We start from the raw sequence: 16,118 nt of genomic DNA, 5'->3' as shown, positions 1-16,118 counted from the left end.
GACTACCAAAGGCTATCATACTTTGGATAATAGGTCAGATTCATGCTTTGGTATATGTAGGGTGCATCTACACTGTAGAAATAATGCCTTTTGACACCACCTTAAGTGCTGTCATCCCATCCTTTGGAATCCCGGGATTTGTAGTTTTATAAGGTCTTTAGCTTCTTCTGTCCAAGAGTGCTGGTGCCTCACAAAACTACAGATCCCAGGATTCCAAAGGATGGAGCCATGGCAGTTAAAGTGATGTCAAATGATGTGAGGACAAGAAAGACAAGCTAACTCTGGTCCTCTGAACCATACGGAGGACCACACAACATTCTTATTGCACTTTCCAGTTCTCATTATCGACTCAGTGCACCCCTCATATATGGAAATGGGAATTATAATGTTTAGAATTATCTGGAAAGAAGAGAGCTATCATTTGTTTATAGAAAGGTGTTTAACTGCTTTTCAGCTGAATGGAAAATCAGTCAAGAAAGATTTTTACAAAGATGAGTACAAATTAGGTCCTTGCCCTTAGGCTTACAAACCAAAGGATTACTAGCAAAAGGAAACATGATTTGGAAGGATGAGGAAAAAAGCAAACCAATGGCAATTTTTAACTTTAAAATCTCAACAGGTAGTAACTGGAAGGTCATGAAAATGGCTCTAAATACAATGGAAGGGTTAGCTGTTTATTTTCTTTTTACAAGGACTACTGGTTTTATGGAGGGGAACTCTGAGCTACCAAAGGCTGCTGCCACACTGCAGAATTAATGCAGTTCGACACCACTTTAACTGTCATGGCTTCATCCTATGGAATCCTGGAATTTGTAGTTTGTGGTGGCACCAGAGCTCACCAACAGAGAAGGTTAACTATCTCACAAAACTACAAATCCCAGAATGCCATAGCATTGAGCCTTGGCAGTTAAAACAGTGTCAAACTGCTCTTATTCTGCAGTGTAGATGCAGCCAAAAGGTATACCCTGACAGAAATATAATATAAGGAGTGGTTTTTTTCCCCTTCCCCAGTTTCTTATAAAAGAGTGAGAAAGCACCAGCCATAGCAATTCCTTATTCACAACTGTCCTCTTTCACACCTGGCCAGTCCTAATGAGAGAAGCTGCAAGAGGGATGTGCACAGGTGCAAATACTTGAGATGAAAACCTCAGCAGCCAAGCTGTGTGGCGAAACTAGGGAGCCCTGAAGGTTTGCTGGAGGCAGAATGGCAGCCCTGGAGCAAAGGAAGCGAAGAAGGAAAAAGTCCCAAAGTGGGAAGCCTATGGAAGGTACTGGGGCGAGGGACCAGTAGCTTTGTGGTATGGAGCATGCTTTGTAGACTGGAATTTCAAGCTACAGTCTACGGCATCTTCAAGTGGGACTGGGAGACAGTCTTTTTAAAATACCTTGGACAGCTGATACCAGTAAACTACTGAGCTAGATGGAGCAGCAAGCCAGACTTTGTATAAAACATCTTCCTCCTTGGCTGCGTCTGCACTGGAAAATTATCTTGTTTGACACCACTTTGACTCTCATGGCTCAATGCTACGAAATTCTGGGATTTGTAGTTTTGTGAGATATTTTGCCTTAGGTTTTTGTGAGGTTCTTTTGGGCTATGTGGCCATGCTCTAGATGAGTTTGTTTCTGACGTTTTGCCAGCATCTGTGGCTGGCATCTTCAGAGAAACAAACTCTTCTAGAACATGGCCACATAGCCCGAAAATCCCATAGAAAACTATGGATGCTGGCCATGAAAGCCTTCGACTTCACATATTTCACTTTCTCTATTGGAGAGTTCTGGTGCCACCACAAACTATAAATCCCAGAATTCCATAGCATTGCCCTGTGACAGTTAAAGTGGTGTCAAACTGGATCATTTCTACAGTGCATATATAGCCCTGGTCTTGGTTTCTACAGCACCCCTTATCTTTTCTCAATTCATTGTGTGGTCTTCAGTCTCAGTTTTGGGAGAAAGTTGAGATAGAAATGAAATTACAGCTGGCTCTCCATATCCATGGATTCTATATGCGCAGCTTGAAAATATTCCTACCCCCCAAAAAAATAATTCCACAAAGTAATCTTTGATTATGCCACTTGATGTAAGGGACACCATTTTACAGTCAGCCTGTCATAGCCATGCATTTTTAAATCTATGGATTCAAGTATCCACTGACTGGAAATATTCCCCAAAATATTTATTCCATAAAGCAAACCTTGATTTTGTGATTTTATATAAGGGACACTACGATGTCATTGCATATAATGGGATTCGAACATCCACGGATTTTGGTATCCATTGTGGTTCCTGGAACCCAACCCCAGCAGATACCAGATACCAAAGGGCAACTGTACATCCTAAATCCAACTCTTAGTCCCAAATTTAAGTACAGCGGGTTTTTGGTATCCACTGGGGTTTGGTTCCAGGATCCCTTGTGGTTACCAAAATTTGTGGGTGCTCAAGTCGCATGAAATACAATGCCATAGCAAAATGGTGTCCTTTATATAAACTAGCAAAATCAAATTTTGTTTTGGGGAATTTATACAATTTAAAAAAATATTTTTAACCTGTGATGGTTGAATCCCTGGCTAAAGAATTTATTTATTTTTTATTTGTGCATTATATATATATATATATATATATATATATATATAATCTGTGGATATGGAGGACCAACTGTAATCCCATGACATAAATATGAACTTGGTTAATCAATACTTACATATATCTACTTTAGCTGGATTTTGGCCAAATAACGCCTTTTACTTTCAGTCTCTGTTAAACTCAGTGAAATTTATTTATGAATCAGTAAGCTAGAATTTGGCTATAAACTCTATTTCTTCTCACTTGTCTTCAAATTATGATTTGAGTTTTAATATGCATGTTGGCGTGAATAGATGGGGGGGGGAGGAGGCAAGGTTAAGTAATAAGTATAAATACTTAGATAAACACAAAATAAATATAAATGTTGTTTTTGTGTGCCTTCAAGTCAATTCTGACTTATGGTGAATCTAAGGCAAGGCTATCGGGGGTTTTCTTGGAGAGTTTTTTTTCCAGATGGGGGTTTGCCATTGCCATCCTCTGAGGCTGAGAGACTGTGACTTGCCCAGGGTCAACCAGTGGCTTTACATGGCTAAGCTGGGATTCAAACCCTGGTTTCCAGAATCATAGTCCAACACTCAAACCACTATGCCACACTGGCTCACCAATATATATATATATATATATATAGATAGAGAGAGAGAGAGAGAGAGAGAGAGAGTGAGAGAGTAAGTTGGCTGATTTTCCATTCAGTTCCCCACTTCCCCCCCAATATATATATTGAAAAGGCTATTCCATTGATTTAAGTGAAAGTCGGAATTTGCCCTTCCTGTTTTCTGAGCTAGACTGTGTGTATTGCAAGGACGTAGCCGGGGGGGGGGGGGGGGTTGGGGGGTCCCTGGGGGCGTTCAAGCTCCTTCCTCCCCCCTCCCCTCCATTAAAACCACGGGGAGGGAACAGAGGAAAGACAAAACAAAAGTTCCTTCAGAGTCCGGCTTCCACTCCTCCTCCTCCTCCTCCTCCCTCAGGGAGAACTGAAGAAAAGAAGGAAAAGGTGGCTTCTAACTTTTAGCTGTTATATCCATGTACAATATAGTCTAATAATAATAATAATAATAATATCCCTTACCCAAAATGCTGAGGACTAGATGTATTTTGGATTTTGGAGTTTTTCAGATGTTGGTATATTTATATACAGTATTATGTCTAATGGGATATTATACTGGGAGATGGGATCCATGTATGTCTCATATGCATCTCACAGACATAGACTGAAGGTAATTTAATGCACAATATTTTTAAAATAATGTTGTGCTTCTGCATACTGAGCTTCAGCAAAACCCTGAGACCACTATGCCTTGTATAATTCAATAATTCAGTCATTGATCTAAACCTTCAGGATTCCCAGGTTTCCTTGAGTTGGGGGTCAGACCAGATGCTCTCAGGGTCAGTTTTGGGTTTTGGAAGTCCAGAGAAAGGAGACCCAGACTCTACTCTGGACATTTCTCCTGAGAATGGACTCATGTTTTCAAAAACAGTCATTTCTGGATTTTTGTAACAACAAAAAAGAGGAGGGTCTGTGATGCAAAAAGGCAAGAGGCTTCCTTCCAGCCTTGTTTTTTCTCTTTTTTAAAAGTCAAAGTGAATAAAATACAGTTAGCTGGCCCTTTTTCAGCATGTCAATGGGGATGCTTTGATGGAGAGTTCCTGCATGGCAGAATGGGGATGGACTGGATGGCCCTTCGTGGGGTCTCTTCCAACTCTATGATTTTATGATTAATTAATTAATATACGGAATCAATCTAAGATGATGAATCGTGGCTGTGGAGTCCTATGGCCCTGCTCCAGGCAATGCTAGACTGCAGACCCCATCATTCAGCAGCACCACAGACTGATGGGAACTGCAGTTTAATAAGGCTGCACACTGCAGAAATAATCCAGTTCAACACTGCTTTAATGCTATGGAAAATCTTGCGATTTGTAGTATGTTGTGCCACCAGAGCTCTCTGACAAAGAATGCTAAATGTCTCATAAAACTACAATACCCAGATATTATTATTGTTGTTGTTATTTTCTTATATCCCGCCTTTCTCCCAATATACAGACTCAAGGTGGTGATTTTCCATAGCATTAATCTATAGTATATCTTTCTACAATGCAGATGGACACCTCCATTACATAATTTGTTGAGGATGCTTTGACTGGGAGTTCCTGCATGGCAGAATGGTGTTGGACTGGATGGCCCTTCTAGGGGTCTCTTCTAACTCTATGATTCCATGATTCTGTAGCACTCGGAGCCTACTGTGATTTTAATAGTTTTTAAATGTATAAAGGTATAAAGTCTTATAATGTAAGCCATGCACTGATGGACTATTGCACTATAATTTTTTATTGACTGATTTTATACCCTGCCTTTCTCCCAAAACAGGATTCTCTTAAAGGGGTTTGTTTAATATAAAAAGAAAGGAACGTATAATGGCTTGGAATTAAAAATTATGATAGATAGATAGGTAGGTAGGTAGGTAGGTAGGTAGGTCTTGGAATTAAAAGATGTGTGTGTGTGTGTCTCAAAATTAAAAATCCCTCTTGGAAGTGGGAATGAAATGTGTGGATGCAGCCTGGGTTCGTAGCTCAGCTCAGATGTTGGAATACAATGTCTCAAAGCATGAGCAGAGTGTCTCTGAACATGAACAGAGTGGCTGCCGCTCATTGCTTGAGCAGCTGCACTTTGCTTTATCGAGCTGAATTTATCTGATGTAAACACCTTCAGAGGAAGGACTCAGTTTGCATCTGCACTGAAAAAATAATCCAGTTTGATGCCACTTTAACTGCCCTTGGCTCCATGTTGTGAAATGCTGGGATTTGTAGTTTGTTGTGGCACCTGACAGATGACTCAATTACAGTTCCCAAGATTCCATTGCACGAAGCCATAACGGAAGTTAAAGTGGTGCCATCGAGGTGTTGCGGGTAAATGCTCGACCCTCTTTTTGTGTCTTGGGGGGGGGGGCTCTTAGCCTCTCAAAATGGTGGCACTTAGTCTTGACCCCCCCCTTCTCAAAATCCTGGCTACGTCCTTGTGTATTGTAACTTCCAGTCTCCGTCTGTATGCAGTAGCCTCAGATTTTATGTGCCCAAACAACATTTCAGATGAAGTATCCTTGTTGAAATTAAAGTCAAGAAATCAGGAAGAACGGGAGGGAAATGTTAACCACTAACCAGCCTAAAGGCTCACTTTCCTAATACATTTATTTTCATTTTTCTGTAGTAGGCCCATGCGAACTTTTCATGAGATCCAGAAAAAAATCTGCTGATATAGAGAAATTAGCTCACAAGTACATGGTAAGAATTATTTTTAAAATACTGATTTAAAACAACAACAACTTCTGCGGAGCCTGGGAGGTTTGAGTACTTATTGGCACATATCTGGCTTTTGGGTGGTTTTTAATTGAACTGGTAAAAACTGGGCCTTGATCTTGTGGTTTGGGTGAGACAAGGTAATATAAGCCAGCTGTGTAACTGGCCAGGAGCTGTTGCAGGTGGTGTGCCATGAGTAAAAGCAATGAGCATGAACTCCCTGTCATCTGCCCCCATAGAGCTGACTTGCATTTGCAATGACTCCAGGAATGAGCCAGTTTAAAGGTTGTGTGTGCCTCAAGATCAACTTGTGTGGGAGAACCAGCTGTGCTTTTCGAACAGCACTTTAAAAAATATTGCAAAACTCCATCAAAGTGCAATATACTTTCATCTTCATAGTTAATTTCTACAATTGTCCCTCCATATCCATGCATTTTTTTAATCCACTCTTTAATGGTGGGTTTTGTGCAACATCGTGTGAAATCGTTTCATGCAATTATACAATTTTTCCAGGATATTCACGCTGTAAACTCCTGATCTCCTTTGTGTGATAAACTCCTGAGAAGTAATTATTTGTCAGAAATAGTGTAAATTCAAGGGGAGAGAACCTATCAGCTTGGATTGGTTCCTCAAAGAGTACCTGAGGCTGCTTGTCTAAAGATGGAGAAAGGCAACCAGGTTAAGATTGTTCAATTTTGAAATATTTGAAAATACTTTGATCCTTACTAATGGGAACTTCTGAAAACTATGGTTGGGAAATAATCGCAGATAAGTGTTGGAAGGGATTGCGAGAGCCAAACTCCCAGAAGATGCTCCTTCAACCTCTCTTTAAAGACCTTTGAAGAAGAAGAGTCTAACACCCTTCAAGGCAGTTAATACCATTATCAAGCAGCTTCTACAGTCAAGATTTTCTCCCTAACGTTTAAATGTATTATTGTGTTTTGTAATTTTAATTCATTGGTTGATGTTAAAACCCCTGGAGCATCAGAAAACAAGCTTGCTTAATCTTCTACATGACAAACTTTCAGTATTTAAATATGTCTGTCATGTTACCTTTCAGTCATTTCTTCACTAAGATAAACATAACCAGCTCCCTCAATGTCTTTGGTAAATTATTATGTAAAGAAATAAAACTGCCTTATGTTTACCAGCTTCCATTCTTTCCCCTAATCTTTGGTTCATAGCAAAAGTGCACAGTTGAATCCAGCACCGAATCTGAATCGGATACTAATACAGAGGTAATGTATATGTGTGTGTGTGTGTGTTTGTCTATGTGTGTACTGTTGTTTGAATGGAGAAACCTTTACTCAGTCTTACAGCTGTTCAAAGAATTTCAAATGCTCAAGCAGGGAGTAATTTCATATGATAATAATTTAATATGTTAATATAAATGGCCCTCCACATTTGCGCCTTTGACTTTTGTGGTTTTGATTAAGATGTTCTTTCTAGGAATCGCTAGGTCCTCCAGTGCAACTCTGCCAGAAGTTGACCATAGAGTTGTGTTGGAGAACCTAGAAGTTTCTAGAGAAAACACTTCTCTAGGCATTTGTAGATCCTTCAGCATGATTCTGTGATCAACGTCTGGCAGATGTAAACCACAGAGTTGCAGTGGAGGACCTGGAGATTTCTAGAGAGGTGTTCTCTCAGCTAAAAAGAACAGCGTTTCTTTTAATTTGTGGTTTTTCCACATTGACCGGGGTCTTTCACCCCTTTCCCCAGCGAATGTGGTATTATATTATTATAATATAATATAACATAATATACCATATGATGTCAGGGATTCCAATATATAAATTACACCCTACTTCAACGTTTGGGGCATGATCCTGCGTCATCACTTAGAACAACAGAACAGCTTAGTTACTTCTGCTGAACCTCTTCCAAACATGCCAATTGAACAGTTTACGTGGCACTAAAGGTTGGGGAGCTTGGGGTCCTGTTGCAACTGCTTCTCTCAATGCACCCCATGACTGGGAGAATGCTAAAGACATAACTTCCCAGAACACCGATCTGCAGTGCCTCATGAAACTTTTGGTAGGTTTGTAATTCCTTTGGTAGAAGGAAGTTTTGCTGGGCCATGTTTGGTTTGCAAATGTGAATTCCAAAAGTTACTAGGTTATTTATGATCTCATAAAACGTGAGCAGGATCACGGTCAAAATGTGTCTGAGGCTGCTGCCACACTATCAAAATAACACAAATTGACACCACTTTAACGGTCATGGCTCAATGCAATGGAATTCTGGGATTTGTAGTTTGATGGGGCACTGGGAAGACTAAATATCTTACAGAGTTACATATCTCATAATTCCATAGCATTGAATCATGGCAGTTAAAGTGGTGTCAAACTGTTTTATTTCTGCAGTGTGAATACACCCTGAATTTCTCTTGAGCACAGTATGACTTCAATATGAATCAAGGCTTGCAAGGGGATGTTTAACTGACTTGAATTGATTGTGTTGCTTTAGCTGGAAGGACAGAGTGAAAGTGCGATCTGCAAAGCTACTTGGCCAGGTTATACTAAAACTAAAGAGGACCCTACTGGGTAGAATGAAAAAATCCAGTTTGAAAGCAAACACAAGATATTCCCTCAGCGATTAGGATTGTTTTGACTATAAAGTGTTCAGAAGGTCTTCCTAGCTGGATCTACACATGCAAAAGAATAAAGTGGAAATATAGTACCAGGATGGACTATGGTGGGAGCTACTACTTTTAATTTTTTTCTAGTACCCATGCATGCTTCCTTATATAGGGAAAACTGGCACATCAGATAAAATAGCATTTTATTGCCCTAATAGATTTCTGTTAGCACAGAGTTTTTTAAGAATAGAGGGAGTTTAAAATCCAGTCTTGTGGTCCTACCATAAGAAGTATATTATTTCATTTCCCCCTAAAAATTGCCATCGATATTGACCCTACAATCTAACTCCCTCTGCCTTATTTTCATAATATGGCACAGTTTTTTTTTATTATGATGATGGAGCTGAAGAAAAGTAATAGTTAAATAAAAGTTAACATATACTGTTTGATTTGCAGAGAAAAAAAAGAGGCAATTAAGGTTGCCACAAAAGGGAGCAATTCTTCTAGTAAAGGAAATAGCCGAACCTTAGTAATGAACTGGGAAACAGACAAGTGGAGCATATATGTTCAGTTCAGGAATCATTGCTGGGGCTAGAATTGTTCAGGACTTGGGAACTCTTCCTGCTAACATATTTAGGCTCTGAGTGTGCATTATGTATATTTTTGACAGTGTCTTGTCCCAAACAGGTTTTGTCCAATAGTGCCCTTTATAAACGGTCCCTGGATAGAACAAGCCTTGTGCAACTTCAAGTAAGTGCAACCTCTGCTTCTCTTTTTAAACAGCAGTTTTGAGTTCTGAATCACTCTGTTACAGATTGAGTGTGCCATAGCTAGAATTCCAAAAACTGAAATACCCCCAACATCCAAATTTTTTGAGTTATGTACCTGTACTCTATTTGCATGGCTGGAGGGATATGCAGCTGGAGAGAGAAACAAGGATCTGGGAAATGATGGGAGGCATGGATTTGTGCCAAACATTATGCTTGGAGTTCCACCATTTCACAGTTCTTCAGTCTCCCTCCAGCTTCATTATATCTCATTATGTATGTGCAATTACAGGTATTCCAAAATTGGGGGGGGGGGGGGGATTCAAAATACCAAAGACTTCTGGTCTCAAGCATTTTGGATAAGGGTTATTCAACTTGTTGTACAGTGGCCTTTCTTTTCCACTTCTGTCACCAGAGCTCCTAAAGAAATCTAGAAAAGAAAAAGCATTATTTTTTAAAAGAGTAACAATTCTAAAATGCCTTTTATTGAAGAGGTGAAACATATGCTGCAGCAGGGAGCATTCCTAATCAGAGTGCTTCACATTTAAAACGTCTGAGTGAACTTCCCTGACCAGAAAGATCATTGCTGGAGAAATCCGGAAGAGTGAGGCCTCCAGAGAGTGCTGGTGCTTCACAAAACTACACATCCCAGGATTCTGTAGGATGGAGCCATGGCAGTTAAAATGGTGTCAAACTGCACATTATTTCTGTTATGCAGCCTGGCTTTGGGCAGAAAGGCAGGGTATAAATCCAATACCATATATACTCGACTATATATTGACCTTGGGGCTCTTCAGACTGGCACTTTGGGCCACCAGGGGGACAGAGTTGGGGCGTAGCCTCTCCATGACGCATGCCCTGACTCCGCCTACAGGGCGCCATGATGCCATGCGTTGCTGCACATGGCGTGCGGCATTGCAAAGCTCTTCTGTCCCTGTGTCTAGACGACACAGCGCCTAAAGAGCCCTGTATAGCTAGCCCCGCAGCCATTGCACCCTTTCCAGGGTGCAAAAAGGAGCCACTCTTTGCAGCTTCTTTTTGCGCCCTGAGAAGACTGGATTGGGGCTCTGGCATGCGGTTGCTGCAGCCCCGAACCAGCTAGGATAAGGATGGTGTCGCGCTGTCCCTTAGGGGCTGGTCTGAAGAGCCCATTCATGTATAAGTCAAGGGCAGGCTTTGGGGCCAAATTATGGATTTTGATATGACCCGCGGATAAGTCAAGAGTAAAACTTAAGGGCATGTAATAAAGGATCTAAAGGATGAAGCAAAGGAAAACAATGCCAAAGAACTTAAAAAATTTCAGCAGGCATCACCATAAAGGCTGGATGGATGGGAGAGCAGAGAGGGATCAGTCCTTTTATCTAGGGTTGGTTGTCTTTTTATTAAGAGTTAAAGTAGAGTGCTGACTTTGACCCATGAATAAGTTGACTCAGGGATTTTGGGTCAAAATTTTGACTAAAATTTTTAGACTTATATAGTAAATTAATCATCCACTCACTGAGAGTAAAGCTTATTCATCATCCCACCCCAATAGCCATGTTGGTAGGAACAGGATTGTATAGTCGATGCTTTGCTTGGTCTCTCCTCCTGAATGTAAAAAGTGTCTGTCACTCTTGTTTTAGTTGTTGGATCCTTATGATGGTGATTATGAAGAAATCTCAGGTGACTCTGACTGTAGCCTGGGTTCCCTTGACTCAAGTCATAGCAGGGCAATCCTTCTGAGGCACCTCATCATGGAAGAAGAGAGTCTTCATACAGAGGAACAGGAGGATCTCCTCTCTGTGCCACCTCCCATAGCGCTCTCCAAAAATGTAATCCAGGAGGATGGATCTGTGCCACCCAAAACAGCCAAAACACTGCAGCTGAACAGAGAATTTCCCAATTTCATGGGCCCCCTGCCTTCCAAAGAGCAGGGACTCTTTGAAGATGCTTCTTCAGATTCTGTGCTATCACAACCCACACTGATGGAGTGCGATGGCGGGCTGTGTGAAGAGCTTAACATCAATAGGAAGCAAAGGCGTCCTGTCCTAGAGAGTGCTGGAGAAAAAAAGAAGAGATTACGGGTGACCTGAGCTATGAAGGGGCTAGATGTTGATGTTACAGGGGAATGTGGTTATTTCCATTGTCTGTCAAAACAATAAATAATGGTGGATATGTAGAGCAATCATTTTTAAAAAAATGACTGAAGTTATGTTACTATTCTGAAAGCTGCTTTCCAGTTCAAGGAAGTCATTTTTGAGTCTGTGGACATCTTACAGAAGCAGTCTTGAAAAAGGAATGGGTGGAAGAAAGAGCTGTAGTACCCTCAGTTTATGACTTATTAGTAACAAAGAGTGATTTGTTTGCCTCCCTAGTAGAAAGAGTAGGGAGCCAGTGTGGCATAGTGGTTTTTGCTGGAGACCACGGTTCAAATTTCCGCTGTCCATGGAAACCCACTGGGTGAGTTTAGGCATGTCATAGGCTGACCATATTTCCTTGAGACCAAAACGGCAAGTTGGGATGGCAAAAACGTTATGGGGTTATGCAATATTCTGTACTTATGAAAAAGTAAGACGATAACAAAAAGTTTTATTATATGAACATACTGAACTAACAATTATTCTTCAGCGACAGCACCCATACAAAAATTTAGGTAGATGCAGAGTGACACTATATTTTACCACCATCGTACCATGAATATTTCTCTGATGAAGTAATCTTATGCAGCAAATTTTGGTCTTTCACCACTGTTTAAAACAGTATGTATGGTCAGCTTAGCAAGTCACATTCTCTCAGCCTCAGAGGGAGTCACAGACAAACCCCCTTCTGAAGAAATCTTGCCAAGAAAACCCTTTGATAGGCTTGCTTTACGGTCACCATAAGGCACACAAGAAAATACTTGAAAGCACACAAAAAGAAGGAATAGGCTTATTGTGACCTTCCTGCTGTTGTGTTGCTGTGTGTTTTCAAGTTGTTTCTCACTTACGGAGACCCTAAGGCAAATGTATCATGGGGATTTCTTGGCAAGATTTGTTCAGAGGTTTGCCATTGCCTTCCCCTGAGGCTGAGAGCATGTGATTTGCCCAATGTCACCCCGTGGGTTTCATGGCCGGGCTAGGAATCAAACCCTGATCTCCAGATTTGTAGTCCAACATTCAAACCACTATGCAACACTAGCTCCTGATATTACTGGGGTGCATTTCCCATTATTCTTCACTATGTCTATGCTGCCAAGGGCAAATGAGAGCTGCAGTCAAACATTATCTAGAGGACATAGGCTGTCCACCGCAACTCAGTTATATGGGCTGTGAGACATTATTTTCTGGAGACTAGCTGCTGCTGGAGAGCCAGCGTGGTGTAGTGCTCTGAGTGTTGGACCCTGGAGACCAGGGTTCAGTTCCCCACCTTGGGTGAGTCACACACACTCAGCCCCAGAAAACCCTGTGACAGGTTCACCTTAGGGTACATTCCAGGTCTAGTATTGGATGAAACATAGTAAACATAATTATAAGTTTATGTGCCTAGGGGTGCATGGCAAAGCACTATTATTGTCAAGTTCTTCTAATGTTCAATCAAAATCTATTTTCCTGTAACCTCAAACCATTAGACAACAGTTGAGGTACAGTATTTAAACAAATTGTTCATGTCACCCCTGTATCTTCTCTTTGCCAAGTTAAACATACCCACCTCCTTCAATCTCTTCTCCTATATTTTGTTCTCTGTACCTCTTATCATTCTTGTGGCCCTTCTCTGAATCAGCTCCAACTTGTCTATATCCTTCCTAAAACGAAGTGCCCCGAACGGAATGCAGTACTCCAGGTGAGGCCTAACCAGTGTAGAGGATAGAGGGATATTATGTCCTTCAACTTGGAAACTATGCTTCTATTAATGCAGGCTTAGCAGCATTTGCCTTCTTTGCTGCAGCATCACACTGCTGGCTCATGTTCAATCTATGATCAACAATAATCTGAAGGTCCTTTTTACATGTAGTATTGCTGAATAATGCATTCCCCATCCTATTAATAAGCATTTGGTTTGGGGGGCCTAAATGCAGAATTTTGCATTTGTTGGTTGAAGTAAGGAAGCGTATAGTTGAAATGGCTGCTTGTTCCAGAACAACATGTCAAGAATAAGAACTGATGTCAGAGTTAATGCTGTAGCCAGAGGCTGATGACCATTACTGATATTTGCAAAGTGGAAGTGGACAAAGGCTAAAACTGCATTGTGCTGTTCGAAAATACTTTGCCAGAAATGTTCTGAAAGATGGATTTGTTCATTTCTAAGTCCCAGTTTTTCCTGCTTAGGTTGAAAATGAGTAGTTTCTTAGCACATATTCTTCTAGTTTGTCCATCTTTCCCATTAGATCATTATACTACTGCATGTGGTTAAAACAGGATTTGGACCCTCTGGTCAGAATTGAAGGACACTTAGTTAGCCTTCCATCAGCTTTAGCTATGAACTATAGATTTCAGTAATTCAAACACACACAAAGGCAAAATAAAACCACCATCTAGTTGTGACTTCTTTACATTTTGTATTTCTGACAAATAGGCAAGATGCATGGACTGCCTTTATTTGTTGGGAGACAGGAATGATAAACATTAAAAATGCTGCTGTAATTACACAGGCTCCATCAAGTCTAGCACTGATCTAAGGAAGCCCCTCAGTGCTAAAAGCACTATATGGAGATTCTGTATGTGCCTTCAATTCGCCTATCGACTTAAGCCAGCCCCATGAATTTCAGGGGGCTTTTTTTAGGCAAGGAATACGCAGAGGTGGTTTTCAGTTCCTTCCACTGAAATATAGCCTACAGCACCTGGCATTCGTTGATGAATTCCCATCCAACTGCTAACTAGAACTGACGCTGCTTAGCTTCCATGAGTAGATGGTGCCTTTAGGGCAGGGGTGGGCAACATTTTTGACCCGGGGGCCAGGTTGCTGTCCCTCAGACAACTGGGAGGCCAAAGCCAAAAAATAAATAATTAAAAAAATTATATAAATAAATAAACCGGGACAAATGTTGGGCAAATTTTTCAAACAGAGGACACTTTTTTTAAAAAAAATGGAACACACGTGAAAAAATTTGCTAATTTTTTAAAAAAATGTTAATATAAATGCATGTTTCTGTGGCGTCTATAGACAATTGTCCCCCTTGCCCTCGCGTGAGAGGCCAAAGGCCCCGGCGGCAATCGGTGGCAGGACCAGGCTGGGGCCGGTCCCAAGGCCTCGCTGGGCCGCATCCGGCCCGCGGGCCGTAGGTTGCCTAATCCTGCTTTAGGGTATTTAGGTGACATATTAAGACATGCTTTTGTTTACCCCTACAGTATTTGATATTTAAATACATACTGTTGTCATAGAATCAAATTATAATCAATCAAATAATCAGGAGTTGGAATGGCAACCAAGACCATCTCCTTGTTCTATGCAAGACGTCTAGTTAGAGCATTTCTAAAGGTAGTTATCCTGTCTTTTTTTGAAGATGTCCAGAGAAGGAGACCCCACCACTTCTCTAAGCCATTGGTTTCATTGCCAAACTGCTCACACTGTTAAGATGTTCCTTCTCAGGTTCCATCGAAATCTATATTCCTTTAATATAAAACTGTTAAGCCAGGTTCTATCCTCTGAGACAGCAGAGAACAAGCCAGCACCCACCTCTTCATGGTAGCCCTCAATCTTCTCAAGTCTTCTCAAGCTGAACATGCCCACTTCCTTTGATCTCTCCTCATAGGTTTTATTCACAATATCTCTTATCATCCTTGTTGACCTTCTTGCTCCAACTTGTCTATATCATTCTTAAAATGAGGTGCTCAGAATTGACCACTCTATTCCAGATGAGGCTTGACCTGGAAAGGGACTATTACTTCCCTCAACTTGGAAACTGTGGTCCAAAACACACTGCAGAAATAATCCAGTTGGGGACTGCTTCAACTGCCCTGGCTCGATGCTAGGAATCCTGGGAATTGTATTTTATTGTGGCACCAGAGCTCTCTGACACAGAAGCCCAAATCTCACAAAATTAGTTTCCAGAATTCCCTAGCATTGAGCCAGGGCAGTGAAAGCAGTCTCCAACTGGATTATTCATTTTTGCAGTGTGTTTTGGACCTGTTTCCATTAATACAGGCTAAAATTGCATTTGCTTTCATTCCTGCACCATCACACTGCTGGCTCATGTTTAACTATAATCCCAACATCCTTTTCACATGTAGTACTGCTGAGCCAAATAGTTACAGCATACCTCCAAAGTGACCCAAAGCAGCTTTATTTTGGCCTGTCTGTTCAGGCCCTTAGCTTCTTTAGCTATCTGGTGTCTCTGTCTCATGCTAAATATATTAAGTGTGTTTTGAGGTATTATGCTAGTTATTATGCCCTATTTTGCCACAGTGTTGCAGGAGGGCAGTGCCACCTAGGATTAGGTCATACGTTAAGTCTCACCACTCTAGATAACAGAAAAAAGTGAATGCTTGATGAGCACAAAGCAAAGCAGGTGTGGGAAGTTGTAGTAGTGGCCAAATTTTATACCTATCCCAGCACCCTTGAATACCCTACCTAGATGTGACTAAAATTCACTTCCAGGATTGGGAGAGATCTATTAGGTGGGGGTTAATATAAACCTCAGCTCCTAGATAGTCACAGGAGTGGTAATTGATTAATTTGGAGTTTAGCAGAGGGGCTGGAGATGTACAAAAAGGGGGTTAGGGGCTGTATGTAGTCTGTGGGCCTCACTTTTCTCAACCCTGAGACAGAGGCTAGCGTAAAGGCACCACTTTACTAATACTTCCTCCAATTCCCTGCATGGAGCCTGCAGTGAGTGCCTATGGGCCATTGCTGCAATGGGTCTTTGATAGGTTGGTGATAGAGGAAAAGAAGAGCTAGCCTGAAGAGGTTCAGCACAGGGCCGAAAAGCTGGAAGACAGACTCATGGG

General features: G+C 41.2%; 1 protein-coding gene across 1 annotated transcript; it reads left to right on the top strand.

Moving 5' to 3' along the window:
- Positions 1-1,204: 1,204 nt before the first annotated feature.
- Positions 1,205-11,305, top strand: LOC149315129 (uncharacterized). Its single transcript, XM_089523173.1, has 5 exons — positions 1,205-1,268; positions 5,783-5,856; positions 7,056-7,109; positions 9,137-9,199; positions 10,839-11,305. Exons 1-5 carry the CDS (start codon positions 1,205-1,207, stop codon positions 11,286-11,288), a joined length of 705 nt encoding a protein of 234 aa, XP_089379299.1. The 3' UTR covers positions 11,289-11,305.
- The last annotated feature ends 4,813 nt before the right edge of the window (positions 11,306-16,118 follow it).

This window comes from Sceloporus occidentalis, unplaced genomic scaffold (genome assembly GCF_023333645.1).
Source record: "Sceloporus occidentalis isolate IW3139 unplaced genomic scaffold, rSceOcc1.0.p SCAF_4, whole genome shotgun sequence".
Taxonomy (NCBI): Eukaryota; Metazoa; Chordata; class Lepidosauria; order Squamata; family Phrynosomatidae; genus Sceloporus; species Sceloporus occidentalis.
Note: the sequence above shows the minus strand (reverse complement) of the source record. Positions and strands in the feature narration are given on the sequence as shown.